The 15,701-nt window shown below is 39.0% G+C and overlaps 1 protein-coding gene across 2 annotated transcripts in view; it reads right to left on the bottom strand.

Annotated features, from left to right (window-relative positions):
* Positions 1 to 15,701, bottom strand: part of colq (collagen-like tail subunit (single strand of homotrimer) of asymmetric acetylcholinesterase) — a 90,100-nt gene that overhangs the window by 46,832 nt on the left and 27,567 nt on the right. For both annotated transcript variants that reach the window (XM_039737161.1, XM_039737162.1), the window contains exons 3-4: positions 10,038 to 10,124; positions 3,158 to 3,202 (exon numbers count right to left, since the gene is read on the bottom strand). In XM_039737161.1, the coding sequence (XP_039593095.1) occupies positions 3,158 to 3,202; positions 10,038 to 10,124 (132 nt within the window). The remainder of the gene's footprint in view (positions 1 to 3,157; positions 3,203 to 10,037; positions 10,125 to 15,701) is intronic.

The following is a 15,701-nucleotide window of genomic DNA, read 5'->3' as shown; positions in this document are numbered from 1 at the left end:
ATCCTTAATGTGTTTATGAAAATTATGGAAACCTACTGTGATATAATGTGGCATATGTGAGTTCATACTTACATGCACACTTTAAAAAAATGACATAATATTACATTTCCAAACCCACTTAATCCAATTTTGGACCAAGAGAAGCCAATGGATATTCCAGTGGTGTTTGGCACAGGGCAGGTACTGTAAAAGTCCAGGATGGGGTACCACTTTGCCACAGTAGCCTAGTTATCATTTTGCACACACTTAAATCAGATCTTCAACTCCTAAGCAAAGGAAAGCTTAATATCCTGGGAAGCAAAACCTTCTTGTTTCCTCGTGGGCCATTTAGGCACAGAACTGATCTTTGTTTTGGCTTGAGGTCTGTTTCAGACCACACGTTTAATTACATTCTCTCAAGTAGACCTCATCATGTCCAGACGTATCTTGATGTTTTCAAATTCCTAGTAGAAACTTATCTTTTTACATTTATTTACCAAAGCTGTTAGTGAGTGCACAATTTCTGTTTTGTTCAAAAATATAGTTTCCAAATGAGTCTTCCACACAAAGATATTTTTGGATTTTTCCTGCCTTTAGATAATATATCATTTTGTGTGTTCTTTGTTGAGTATGGTGTCACTAGTCTTGATCGGGTGCAGTATGCGATTGCTGATGCTGGGTTTGTGCATGCATTGGTTAGCGGCACAACCATCACTACCTTAGGAAAGCAGGAGAGTGGCTAATGCATCCTGTGCGATTTTATCAAGGGAACACACAAACACACACACACGATATATATAATTGCATATAATGCTGAATGTAATGCAAAATTAAGGCCCTTATAAGCTTCCGTACTGTGAATTGATGCAAATACCTTAAGCATAAACTCAATACCATCTATTTTGGGTATATATATATATATATATATATATATATATATATATATATATATATATATATATATATATATATATATATATTCACCAGAATTCATTTATATTTGTATAGATTTACCATGACCAAACCGGACACTATGCTAGGGGCTACAATTGGAATTGTTTTGTGAATTAAAATTCCCACATCTCTGGTTTTCTTTCCATAGTTAGAATAATTTATTTTCTTATGAAGCTGATCCCTACTTGGGACTTTAAGGATTTAAGATGCAAGATCACGTTTTTCTCTCACATTTGTGATTAAAATGTTTAACATTTCAGTGTACAAAGTGTACTGATTGATCTGAATTATACTGTTTCTGCTTTCTACAAAACACTTTTTGATATTAGATTAAAATAAAGATTTATGCTAATTTTAGCTTTATCACAAATTGTATGTCTTCATTACTGATCATTGCATCAGAGCTCTTATTGATTAAGGCTAGACGCCTGAGATCAGAAGCTATAGCTCTGGAAACACTAACCCCCCAAACCACTCTTCTTAATATGCTCGGCTTCCTTCTTCTCTGAACGTTCCTAAATCTTGCCTCCTCAAATGAGGCTCAGCTCAAACACTTCATAGTTCTTGTATTAGAACACTCCAAGAAACATAAAAGAGAGACATGTAATGTTCAAAACATGCAGCAGTGAACTAAAGACTAACTGAGATATATTTTACTGATAACATTGCCAACATCTCATAAGTAGTTAACTATATTGCATTAAAATATGTAACATTTTCAGTGAGTGTCTGCCAGTGGTAAGGTTTAACAATTGGTATTATTCAAAGAAATGGCTCTGGACGTGGCAGCTTTTCCATTAACATATATGATAGCTCAAAGCAGAGATACTGTCTTCTTTTTAAGGTATCTACAATTACTTAAGTGTTTAAATAGTACAGAATGTTTTGCCTTAATAATTGCATTCAAGTGTCATTATCCTCTGTGTTAGTGAATTGTTTAAAGACCTAATTTTCCAATTCAGCCAGTGATTCTCTTTGTGATTCTTTTTAGTTCCTTTATCATGCCAAAATATCTTTATAACTCTGAACATGGCTGACTACTATTCTATCATACAGCATTTAGACTCCTTGTATACTTCTTCCAAGAAATTGTTTGTGGAGCTTGCCTTGAAATAAACCAAATTATTCTAAGTCGGAATTGCGCCATGCTGTAGTAAACTCATATCCAGAAGAGCTTAAACAATGGAGGTATACTTTTGGCTTTCTGAGGAAAAGATGCTAGAGAATGTAATTAAGCAAACCAATCTGAGACGTGGGTCCTTGGCATTGGGTCTTTTCAGGGATGCAGTCTGTCTTCTTTTTTTCCCTTTTAGTGCAAAAAAACTGTCCTTCGGGGAAACAGATGTTTGCAGATGATGTAAGAATGGGTCAAAAAGCCAAAATAGACAAAGCTGAACTGGCTGCTCTGTTAATGTGACTTCAACAATACACATCTGAGCAAAATGGTTGAAATGGTTGTCAAAATCAACACCTTATTCTCCCTTGCAACCCTAATTATACATTTTATGCTTCTTTTGACAGTGGAGTAAATTCAGTTTGTCAAATCAAATCACTAATTAAACACAATTTTTTTTTTTTTTCCTTTCTTCGGGATATTATTTTGAAACCAATTAGTTCTAGTCCAGTGTTGTAAGGCAGTTGCTGAAATCATCCTTAATTTCTCCATAACAGTTTGATTTGTTAGTGCATCTCCCCACAGTCCAAAGTACAAGATGCAATGCACTGTCCACACAGAAGAGAGGACTGCAGAACTGAAGCTGCACTCCTCACAGGACACATTCATTTCTTGGACAAATAAACAAGCATGCAGATCAATAAATGACCACACTCATCTGGATAACCATCTCTTGGGAATTGTTGCAGGTCATTCAAATTAAGAATCAAACCGCCATGTCAATAGTTTCAACCCCAAGGGAGTCAGTCTGGTCACATCCCCCAAAGTTCTAATCCTCAGCACCACACTGATTTTAGATTTACCATAGAAAGGCTGGTAGAATATGTAGCCAAAGGGCAACTTAAAAAGTTGAGGTAATCTCTTAAGTATTATGTATTTATTGTGTCAGGTGTGCTCGGTTGTCTTTCTTGTATTATATTATGGCAATGCATGGTACTGTACATCTTGCTATCACACTGTGCCACTTTCACACTGATATTGTTGTAAACCAAAATCAGATACTCCCAGTTTGTCCGAGATTGAAAAAAAGAAAAATCCTTTAAAACTTACCTTCTCCCCTTTTGGTCCCATTAACCCTGGAATTCCTTGAGGGCCCTAAGGATTAGGAAAATAAAAATTTAAAAAATAAAAAAAGCATTCAATATACTTTAATATAATATGGATCAACGAGGAAATAAAACAAACAATTTGAGTCCATTCCCTAAGATCTTTTTCTTATTCTTTGAAAGACACAGAGTACTCACAGTAATGTAGTTCATCCAAAGCCTCTAGAGGTTAGTTGGCTGCAGCAATGGAATTATTAAGTGCTTTAGGAGAATGCAATATGCTCACATATTTAATTTAGTTTTGAGCAGAGAATGATACATGGATCTTCAGAATTTTCAAAGGCATTGATAAAGCTGACCCAGCTGAATTCTTTCAGTTAAAAAAAATGAGTAGCTTGCTAACGGACATACGTACAGGTATAAGGAAGAGTGTATTCAAGGCAGAATCTAGGAAGCACCAGCTCACACAAAGGGTTGTGGTAATCTAGAACAAAGTCATGGAGTTGGGAAAAAAATACTGCCCAGCTAACCAAGTGAACTTGAAAGGCTGAGATGTTTCCTCCCTTTTACCAATTTTCAAACTGTAGTGCAGGATAGTCAATAGCAGCTGCCAGGCCATATTAGGCCCAAGGTGGCATTGGTCCATCCAGAGGGACAGCTGGCCCACCCAGTCAGAGCTGAGAGAATTTTATTATTGGTGCCTTAAGAGGACAAAAATAATTAAAACTGGAATTGAAACATACAGTTAGGTCCATAAATATTTGGACAGAGACAACTTTTTTCAAATTTTGGTTCTGTACATTACCACAATGAATTTTAAATAAAATAACTCAGATGCAGTTGAAGTGCAGACTTTCAGCTTTAATTCAGTGGGTTGAACAAAAAGATTGCATAAAAATGTGAGGCAACTAAAGTATTTTTTAACACAATCCCTTCATTTCAGGGGCTCAAAAGTAATTGGACAAAGTAAATAACTGGAAATAAAATGTTCATTTCTAATACTTGGTTGAAAACCCTTTGCTGGCAATGACAGCCTGACGTCTTGAACTCATGGACATCACCAGATGCTGAGTTTCCTCCTTTTTAATGCTCTGCCGGGCCTTTACTGCAGCGGCTTTCAGTTGCTGTTTGTTTGTGGGCCTTTCTGTCCGAAGTTTAGTCTTCAACAAGTGAAATGCATGCTCAATTGGGTTAAGATCAGGTGACTGACTTGGCCATTCAAGAATTTTCCACTTCTTTGCTTTAATAAACTCCTGGGTTGCTTTGGCTGTATGTTTTGGGTCATTGTCCATCTGTATCATGAAAACGCCAATCAATTTGACTGCATTTAGCTGGATTTGAGCAGACAGTATGTCTCTGAACACCTCAGAATTCATTCAGCTGCTTCTGTCCTGTGTCACATCATCAATAAACACTAGTGTCCCAGTGCCACTGGAAGCCATGCACGCCCAAGCCATCACACTGCCTCCACTGTGTTTTACAGATGATGTGGTATGCTTTGGATAATGAGCTGTTCTCCATACTTTTTTCTTGCCATCATTCTGGTAGAGGTTGATCTTGGTTTCATCTGTCCAAAGAATGTTTTCCAGAACTCTGCTGGCTTTTTTAGATGTTCTTTAGCAAAGTCTAAATCTAGGGTTTCTATTCTTGTGGCTTATGAGTGGCTTGCACCTTGCAGTGCACCCTCTGTATTTACTTTCATGCAGTCTTCTCTTTATGGTAGACTTGGATATCGATACGCCTACCCCCTGGAGAGTGTTGTTCACTTCGTTGGCTGTTGTGAAGGGGTTTCTCTTCACAATGGAAATGATTCTATGATCATCCACCACTGTTGTCTTCCATGGACGTCCAGGTCTTTTTGCGTTGCTGAGTTCACCAGTGCTTGCTTTCTTTCTCAGGATGTACCAAACTGTAGATTTTGCCACTCGTAATATTGTAGCAATTTCTCGGATGGGTTTTTTTTGTTTTCGCAGCTTAAGGATGGCTTCTTTCACCTGCATGGAGAGCTCCTTTGACCGCATGTTGTCTGTTCACAGCAAAATCTTCCACATGCAAGCACCACACCTCAAATCAACTCCAGGCCTTTTATCTGCTTAATTGATAATGACGGACTTGCCCACACCTGCCCATGAAATAGCCTTTGAGTCAATTGTCCAATTACTTTTGAGCCCCTGAAATGAAGGGATTGTGTTAAGGAAATGCTTTACTTGCCTCACATTTTTATGCAATCGTTTTGTTCACCCCACTGAATTAAAGCTGAAAGTCTGCACTTCAACTGCATCTGAGTTGTTTCATTTAAAATTCATTGTGGTAATGTACAGAACCAAAATTAGAAAAAAGTTCTCTGTCTAAATATTTATGGACCTAACTGTAAGTCATATATATGTATTGTACCTTTCAAATGTATTTTTTCATTAAACTTAATTTGGAACACTTTGATATGATAGCTTAGGCTACTGGCACAGCGATGATTACTGCACACATCATTTGACCCATTCCACCTTTTTAAAAAAAAATTCTAAACTCAGATAACATTAGCTAACAATACAGATCTATGCCCAGATGTGTTATGGCCAACTAGCTATTTTAATAAATAAGAATACAACCTGAAGAAACTCCATCGTCACCACTCCATCATGGTACAAGCAGCGCTTGAAGTGGAGGGTACTTCTAGTTTTTCCTGGCGTACTCACCAGCTGACTTGTACATTATACTCTCCACATCTTCTTCCTTTTTTATTTAATACAAGCATGATTTTGACCTCCCATTATCTCTAGGAATTGTATTGTAGTTGTCATTAAATATCATGGCCCAGGATGCAGTCTGTTTCGCAATTTGGCTCACATTTCATTATTGTGTTTTTCGTGCTATTCTCCTGTCCTGCTGGGCGCCAATAGGATGTCTCTTAATAATGTTAGTTTGGTCACAAAAGGGCAACAAGTGAATAAAAATAAGAAAAAGCACCATTACAAAATCAAAGAGAGTGGAAATACACAGAAACACATACTAGCAGATTGCAGCATCAGAAAGCGAGTGCCTCCCCTTCAGCACCTGTAGTAAGTAAACAGCCTGTTGATGGAGCTAAAGATAACAACAATATTATTACAAAGAAGTTACTGGACAAAAATGGCAAAATGCCAGAAGGTGTTGGCTATTAGCATAATGAATAATGAGCAGGATGGACATAACCTAATAGAAAATGGGCTTGACAGAAAGTTACTGGACAAAGGTGGCAAAATGCCATTAGATGTTGTCTCTTCGCATAAGCAGGAGTGTCAAAGTACATTATTTGTGTTAAGCTATGCATAAAACTGTCTCAAAGCTCACTCTGAGGACAGAGCATGGCTGTTTATCGTTTAATAAAAGTCTAAAACTGAAACCAAAAAGGTTTTTGGAATCTGTAAGATTTCCTGACTTTGGGTATTATTGGTTTAAGTTTTTATTATATGATACATACACCGAAGATGCAGACTTATTTCCTTTTAATAACTAGAATTTGAGCATATTCCAACACGTGGAGGTCTATATTTTTCCTATTATTTATATAGTTTAGAAGAATTGCACACATTCATATTGTCTCCCTTTTGGGTCCCTCTTTCATTATGTTACATGCCTATAGCCATCTATGTTTGGAAAATGAAGAGCAAATTATTTTACTATTTAGCTGAAATCTCTGAGAGGCTGAACCTCTACACCGTGAGTGCCATCACTCATTTTTGCCTACTTCAACCACTGGGTACAAGCACATGCCTTTGCCTCACAATGCAGAATTCCTTTAGTTAAAATAAAGTACAAGGCTGCCCGCTGATTTGTCAACAATGAAAAACCCAATTTCTGAGTGCTGCAAAGAATGGAAAGTCCTGATGGTTTTCAGCCAAGTAATAAAAGCAGTTTATTTCTTAGGATACAATATATCAAAAGATATTTTCTGCTGCAAGATACAGAGTTGTTTTAGGGACCCAATGCTTGAGAGAATGTTTACTACAGATGGCTGCTGATATTCAATGCACCCTAGCACACTTGTGAGAGGCACCAAGGATGTAACAACCTTAACCAACCTCGATAAATAAGAAGGCATCAAAGCAATCAAGAATGTAAAAGCAATGGCTGTGGGACCGTTCTTAACCAGAGGAGCTGTGATGGCATCATTGATTTATTCATTAGGAAAAATCTGGAACATCTAAAAAGTAGTTGTGAATATTAAGTTGTTTGGCACCTAACAGGACGTACTGCTTTGTAGCAGTTAGTATAGTGGCAACGATGATTGAAACAAAGGCAACATTTTAGAAGTGATACAGTTTGTTGCAAAGTATGACAAGAAATCACTGAGTTGTGTTACACAGAACGAGTCACTGGAGTCACTATTATTATTAATTACTATTATGAAGAAATTTAAATGACCCTTATTTCGCTCTTACAGCTGATGACTACAAAGATAAGTCAAATATACAGTGCGCCTGGAAAGTATTCACAGCGCATCACTTTTTCCACATTTTCTTATGTTACAGCCTTATTCCAAAGTGGATTAAATTCATTTTTTTCCTCAGAGTTCTACACACGACACCCCATAATGACAACGTGAAAAAAGTTTACTTGAGATTTTTGCAAATTTATTAAAAATTAAAAAACTGAGAAAGCACCTGTACATAAGTATTCACAGCCTTTGCCATGAAGCTCAAAATTGAGCTCAGGTGCATCCTGTTTCCCCTGATCATCCTTGAGATGTTTCTGCAGCTTAATTGGAGTCCACCTGTGGTAAATTCAGTTGATTGGACATGATTTGGAAAGGCACACACCTGTCTATATAAGGTCCCACAGTTGACAGTTCATGTCAGAGCAGAAACCAAGCATGAAGTCCAAAGAATTGTCTGCAGACCTCTGAGACAGGATTGTCTCAAGACACAAATCTGGGGAAGGTTACAGAAAAATTTCTGCTGCTTTGAAGATACCCAGTGAGCACAGTGGCCTCCATCATCCGTAAGTGGAAGAAGTTCGAAACCACCAGGACTCTTCCTAGAGCTGGCCGGCCATCTAAACTGAGCGATTGGGGGAGAAGGGCCTTAGTCAGGGAGGTGACCAAGAACCCGATGGTCAGTCTGTCAGAGCTCCAGAGGTCCTCTGTGGAAAGAGGAGAACCTTCCAGAAGGACAACCATCACTGCAGCAATCCACCAATTAGGCCTGTATGGTAGAGTGGCCAGACGGAAGCCACTCCTTAGTGAAAGGCACACGGCAGCCCGCCTGGAGTTTGCCAAAAGGCACCTGAAGGACTCTCAGACCACGAGAAACAAAATTCTCTGGTCTGATGAGACAAAGATTGAACTCTTTGATGTGAATGCCAGGCGTCACGTTTGGAGGAAACCAGGCACCGCTCATCACCAGGCCAATACCATCCCTACAGTGAAGCATGGTGGTGGCAGCATCATGCTGTGGGGATGTTTTTCAGCGGCAGGAACTGGGAGACTAGTCAGGATAAAGGGAAAGATGACTGCAGCAATGTACAGAGACATCCTGGATGAAAACCTGCTCCAGAGCGCTCGACCTCAGACTGGGGTGACGGTTCATCTTTCAGCAGGACAACGACCCTAAGCACACAGCCAAGATATCAAAGGAGTGGCCTCAGGACAACTCTGTGAATGTCCTTGAGTGGCCCAGCCAGAGCCCAGACTTGAATCTGATTGAACATCTCTGGAGTGATCTTAAAATGGCTGTGCACCGATGCTTCCCATCCAACCTGATGGAGCTTGAGAGGTGCTGTAAAGAGGAATGGGCGAAATTGGCCAAGGATAGGTGTGCCAAGCTTGTGGCATCATATTCAAAAAGACTTGAGGCTGTAATTGCTGCCAAAGGTGCATCGACAAAGTATTGAGCAAAGGCTGTGAATACTTCTGTAAATGTGATTTCTCAGTTTTTTTTATTTTTAATAAATTTGCAAAAACCTCAAGTAAACTTTTTTCACTTTGTCATTATGGGGTGTTGTGTGTAGAATTCTGAGGAAAAAAATGAATTTAATCCATTTTGGAATGAGGCTGTAACATAACAAAATGTGGAAAAAGTGATACGCTGTGAATACCTTCCGGATATATCAGGAAAAGTTGCAAGGCTTACAATAAAGGAAAGGGCTGTTCAGTTTATGTCCACCAATGAGAGGAGTGCACATGCCAAATCAAAGAAAATACTAGAAGGGATCGAGCCACTGCAACTAGATCCTTCTCTCAGTGTCAGCTTTACTTTTACACTTTTACACATAGTATTCATGCTGAAATGTAAGGTCAGGTCCAGAGTGCTGATCTACAGTACTGAGTCAAAGTCCACCCAATTTCAGAATTCTGGACTCACTGTAGATTGGAGGGATGGCAAATGTCTGATCTTTACACACTGCTGGTATGCTCTGAGAGGTTGCCTTTTTATAATTCTTCTTGTATTGACTTATGGAAAATTTGCCTGGGGTTTTTAATGTGTAATGTGTTTTGAAAATACAAATCAAGTAAGGCTTCATGAATACCATCCATTATCCACCCTGCTATATCCCTTCCACAGGGTCACAGGAAACAAACCCTGGGCAGGGCGCCAGTCCACTGCAGGGCACACACACACACACCAAGCACACACTAGGGACAATTTAGGAGCACCAATGCACCTAACCTGCATGTCTTTGGACTGTGGGAGGAAACCGGAGCACCCGGAGGAAACTTAAAGCAATATAATTATAATACAGATAACACACAAAAAAGATTTTTCTACATTTTAATCCATCTCTTAATATAACTTATCTATGATACATGAGTAAAACTGCTACTACTAGTAAAAGCAAAACAATTAGTATTGGGTGGCTATATAAAGATATTTAATGGCAGATGAAGCTAATTTATAAACACTTTGTACCTTGGGTCCAGGAGGCCCAGATGGGCCTGGCATACATGTAGGCATTGTAGAATTCTTTTTTTCTTCATTTTCTTTGTTTTCTTCATTCTTGAAGAGAAGAGAAGAGGCATAAACATGAACAGTTGGAAATACACACCAGTTGTCTAAAATTCAATTCCTTCATGGCCAAAGTTGTTTCTCTTCCAACCCATCTGTTAATTAGAGGCCCGCTCTTGCTGTTGAAGGAGCATGGCATTTCATTTGATGGCTTGCCTCCACTATCCGTCTAAACTTTTGGGGAATTCCCAGCAGTGCCAGGTTTACTGTTTTAATAAACTTAGAAAGATGCTAATTGCTGTCTTAGCTTTAGTGTACAGGAGTCAGTCAATTGGAAATGCCATTTAACAATGAGGAGGAAATCAAAAAGGCAGCCAAGAATGAAGCATCTAATTGAGATCAGTTGGCGCTTTAGTCTGTTTATTATAATGCTGCTGCTTCAACACAATTGAGAAAAACCACTGAATGATTTAAGTGTATTGACTCAATCCTGTTTAGAAATTACTTTTTTTTTGATTTCCTCAGCAAAGTAAAATTTACACTGCCCTGGCAGTATAAGAGCAGGAACAAGCAACCACAGCAAGAAGTGACTTCCAAATAAAACTGAGTTTGAGATGTAAACCACCAAACAGTGTAGTCCTCCGCTGAGTGCAAGAACGTGATGTTTTTAGTGACTAATCAAACTGAAATGATCTGAATAAGACTGATCAAGTTTTGTGAAGTTCCCCCATCACTATGTGCCAATCCTTTTTCTCAACTGCAGGGCATACAAGCAGGAACAATATACAGTATAACTCAGCTAAATGGCTACTGTGCTGTCCTTAATTAAAGTGAATAGTTACTACTTTGAATGGTAAAGGAAAGTAAGATGTACTGAGTGATGGAAAAGCTATTGTAAGTTCCTCCACTTTGGATTCTGTGTGCCGTGGCATTTCAGACGCCCTTGAAATAGACTTTGTTGTGGCATCTGAAGTGGACATGGGTATATTAGTGAAAAGCTGGACAATTATAATGTGTTACATGGTATTACATACGGAATAAGCACCACAGTGAGATGAATTTACGTTATTTACAATACGTCAGAAAACAAACAAATAGCACCAGTCAGTCAGTAAGAGCAGCACTGAAATCATACTGTTAGTCGGAAACGGAGCAAATAGCACCACAGATACAGAAAGCCAGTGCGAAAGAGTAGCACTGAAATTGTACTGGGAAAAATGGCGGGGAGGGGTGCTCTGCTTGTAAGGAGCGTCAGTGTTGAACCGTGATGCCATCTAATGGACGTTGGCGATGGTAACTACAGCGAGAAGCGATATACAACCGATGCTGCGTTTGGGGAAAATGGTGGGGGAAGAATGCTGTCTTTTTAAGGCGAGTGTGTTCAGACATACTTGCATATAACGGATGTTGGCGAATGGAATACAGCACTATCAGTGCGTGTGGGAGTGTGACGTGTGGAAACGCGGGTGTGTCAGCCGGTCACACGCACTGGGTCATTCACGTTTTAGATCCATACGGCAGTTCCTCTTCACCCGATCAAAGCAGTCGGCCTTCTCATACTCGGACACTTCCGCCATCTGTTGGCAGTTTAAAGAAACAAGGGTAAAGAGTGACGCACAGAGACCAAAGCTGACGCTGGGTGGCACCGCGGTGAACGTCTGTTGGAACGTGTGGCCATCTTGTTGATGATAAGTACAGGGACGTGTGCCGAAGGTTTTGTCGGTGAAAAGGTACCCTGTGGTTCACCACGAATATTTCTCTGAAAAACATACCCCATGACCTTCTCCTGGTCACAAAGGAGACCCATCCCCAGTTTGGTGCCGATTGGACGCCTGGTGCAGATTTGTATGGCGGACAAACAAACATACATTATTATACACACATACAGTACATACATCGACTCTGCTTTATGTATTAGATAATAGACTAGAGCAGCAGTTCCCAAGTTCATGCCTGGGGGACCCTTGTAGCTGCAGGTTTTTACTTCAACCAATTTCATAATCAGTGTGCCATTCGTATTTTTAATGCATCTCATCTTTAAGTGAGCTGCTATTTTTAATTCTCTTATTCTAAGAAATTCTGGAATATTTGTATTTTTGCCAACATTGCAAAGTTTGCTTTGCTGTTTTCTTTGTAGTTTTCCTTTTGCAATAGGGTTTGCATCCTTAATTGTATCTAAATGCTGACACTGCATACTGAATACTAAAAGGGAGCAATTACTTCAGTGCCATTTTCACTTGTCTGGTCATTAAGTAACATTTCTTACAAATTAGCAGACAAGTGAAAACCGTAATGAAGTAATTAATCCCCTTTAGCATTCAGTGTTGTTTGTGCCTATGTTAGCACTGCTCATTGCTAACCATCAGCATTTGGGTACAGTATTTATAGGTCACATAAAATCACTTAAATGCATGAAAATGATTGGAGTAAAAAAACCTCAAGCCATGAGGCCTAATAAATTACGTACTAGAGCATTATTTTATGGATTATAAAATAATGATTGGGCAGATTCGTGGCCTGGAACCCCTGCAGATTTTATTTTTTTTCTCCAGGCGTCTGGAGTTTTTTTTATTTTTTCTGTCCTCCCTGGCCATCGGACCTTACTCTTTTTCTATGTTAACTAACATTGTCTTATTTTAATTTCTTATTTTGTCTTATATTTTTCTTCATTATGTAAAGCACTTTTTTGTATGAAAATGTGCTATATAAATAAATGTTGTTGTTGTTGTTGTTAATATCTTCTGTTTTAATGTGAATTACTTTGCCAAGTACACTATACAGACAAAAGTATTGGGACACAACTCTTGTGACCCATTGCAACAGGTGTATAAAATCAAGCACCTAGCCATGCAGTCTCATTTTACAAACATTTGTGAAACAAAATGGGCCATTCTAAAGAGCTCGGCGACTTCAAGTGTGGTACTGTGATAGGATTCCACCTTTACAATACAACGTTTTTTGAAATTTCATCCTGGCTGGATATTCCACAGTCAACTGTAAGTGATCTTATGGAAAGTAAAAGCATTTAGGAACAACAACAACTCCGTCACAAAGTGGAAGACCACGTAAAGTCACAGAGTGGAGTCAACAACTGCTAAGGTGATTCTATATCTGAAGAGATCCAAACTTCTGTTGGCATTAAATTAAGTTCAAAAACCGTGTGGCAAGAGTTATTTGGAATGGGTTTCAATGGCTGAGCAGATGCATGCAAGCCTCACATCAGTCCAGTGCCAAGTGTTGGACGGAGTGGTGTAAAGCACACCACCACTGGACACTGGAGCAGTGGAAACATGTTCTGTGGAGTGACATATCACACTTATCTGTTTAGCAGTCAGATGGGCAAGTCTGGGTTTGGTGGATGCTGGGAGAATGTTACCTGCCTGACTGCATTCTGTCAGCTGTGAAGTTTGGTGGAGAAGGGATAATTGTGTGGGGCTGTTTTTCAGGGTTTGGGCTAGGTCCTTTACTTCCAAGGAAGGGCAGTCTTAATACTTCAGCATAACAAGACATTTTGGACAACACTATACTTCCAAATTTGTTTAAGGAAGGCCTTTTTCTATTCCAGCATGACTGTGTCCCAGTGCACAAACCAAGGTCCATAAAGACATAGTTGGATGAATTTGGTGTGGAAGAACCTGATTGGCCACCACAGAGCCCTGCCCTCAACACCATCAAATGCCTTTGGGATGAACTAGAATGAAGATTGTGAGCCAAGCCTTCTTGTCCAACATCAGTGCCCGACCTCATAAATACTCTACAGAATGAATGGGCCCAAATTCCCATAGAAACACTCCAATCTCTTGTGGAAAGCCCTCCAAGAATAGTGGAAGCAGTTATAACTGCAAAGGGGGGACCAACTCAATATTAAAGTCTATGTATTTGAATGCAATGTCATTAAAGTCCCTGTTGGTGTAATGGTAGGGTGTCATAATACTTTTGTCCATATAGTGTTCATTTGAATAGACTCAGCCAAATATTGGTGTATTAATAAATTCAATATACAGTATTTTATTAACATGTCACATACTGTAGATATGTTCGATTTTGTATAGAACCCACCATTTAAAATGGCTGACATACTGTATGAAACACAGTAGTCATTAAATAGATAGATCTTTTAAACATGTACATATATATTGGCATCCATTAAATACGACCTTCTTAATCTTAATGGAGCTTTTGACATTATTAACCACAACACCCTAATATGGAGCCTAACAAATTAAACTGGACTAGCTGCTCCTCTCTGATTTTGGCTTTCTTTGGTGTCAAATTCATGTCGCTCAACATTTTTCATCTGTGACATCCCTCATTTGTCCATGCTTATTTAACTTTTTTGTCCCACCATCATGACCTCATGTTCTTCATTTATGCTGAATACGTCCTTCTCTGCTTAAATATCACTCTTGGATGGACAGTAGATATAGACAAGTTTACTGCAGGGCTCAAGGACAAAGTGCATAAAATGTGTGTGAACTTCCAACAGCTGGATATGAACAAATGTCTACAGCTCTGCACAAAACACCTGCAGATTCTACACTAAACCTTGGCTCACTGAACTTGTCCATTCGTTCTCTCTTAACAGCATTCAATCTACCAATTTAATCATTCTTTCGATGATGTATAATCATTGCAAATACCTCACTCTACCTATTTGTGTTTGTTGTGTAACTATGCAGGAAAGATAGGCAATACTAGTCCATACTGCATTATGATCTCTGAACAATACTTGCTGGGAAGAGGCTCCCAATTTGTCGTTTAGCGATAAAAAATTCTGATGAGTTGCTCAAGATTGTACTCATGGGGAGCTGTGTGATGGATTCTGCTTGACATTTTGTTTCCTTCTAATTTTCTTCCCTCTCAGAAGGCTTTGTTGAATTTAGAGATGGAGCCATCTATTTCAATCTCTGCATCTCTTGAATACACCATTAATACATTACTAATTACTGTATATTAAATAACACAAAGTGCAAAATGCTTCTGCCAAGGTCTGAACTCAAAGAGCTTATTAACTACACAACTTACAGTATATACTACAAAGGCTGATATACACTCACCGTCAAATCTCTGTCACTAACTTACAAGAGAGTGAATTCAGTTAGTCTAGGATACCCGTTGCGACAGTTGAACTACACTGTGTGCACAATTATTAGGCAAGTGAGTATTTTGACCATATCATCATTTTTAATGCGTATATTCCAACTCCAAGCTGTATTAACTTGAATGCTTATTGGATTTAAGCACGTCAGGTGATGTGTATTTGTGTAATGAGGGAGGGTGTGGCCTAAGGAGATCAACACCCTATATCAAGGTGTGCAGAATTATTAGGCAGCTAGTTTTCCTCGGGCAAAATGGACCAAAAAAGAGATTTAACTCACTCTGAAAAGTCAAAAATTGTAAAAAGTCTTTCAGAGGGATGCAGCACTTTTGGAATTGCTAAGATATTGGTGTGTGATCACAGAACCATCAAACATTTTGTTGCAAATAGTCAACAGGGTCGCAAGAAACGTGTTGAGAACAAAAGACGCAAATTAGCTGCCAAAGATTTGAGAAGAATCAAACGTGAAGCTACCAGGAACCCATTATCCTCCAGTACTTTCATATTCCAGAGCTGCAACCTACCTGGAG

Source organism: Polypterus senegalus, chromosome 15, assembly GCF_016835505.1.
Source record: "Polypterus senegalus isolate Bchr_013 chromosome 15, ASM1683550v1, whole genome shotgun sequence".
NCBI lineage: Eukaryota > Metazoa > Chordata > Cladistia > Polypteriformes > Polypteridae > Polypterus > Polypterus senegalus.
Note: the sequence above shows the minus strand (reverse complement) of the source record. Positions and strands in the feature narration are given on the sequence as shown.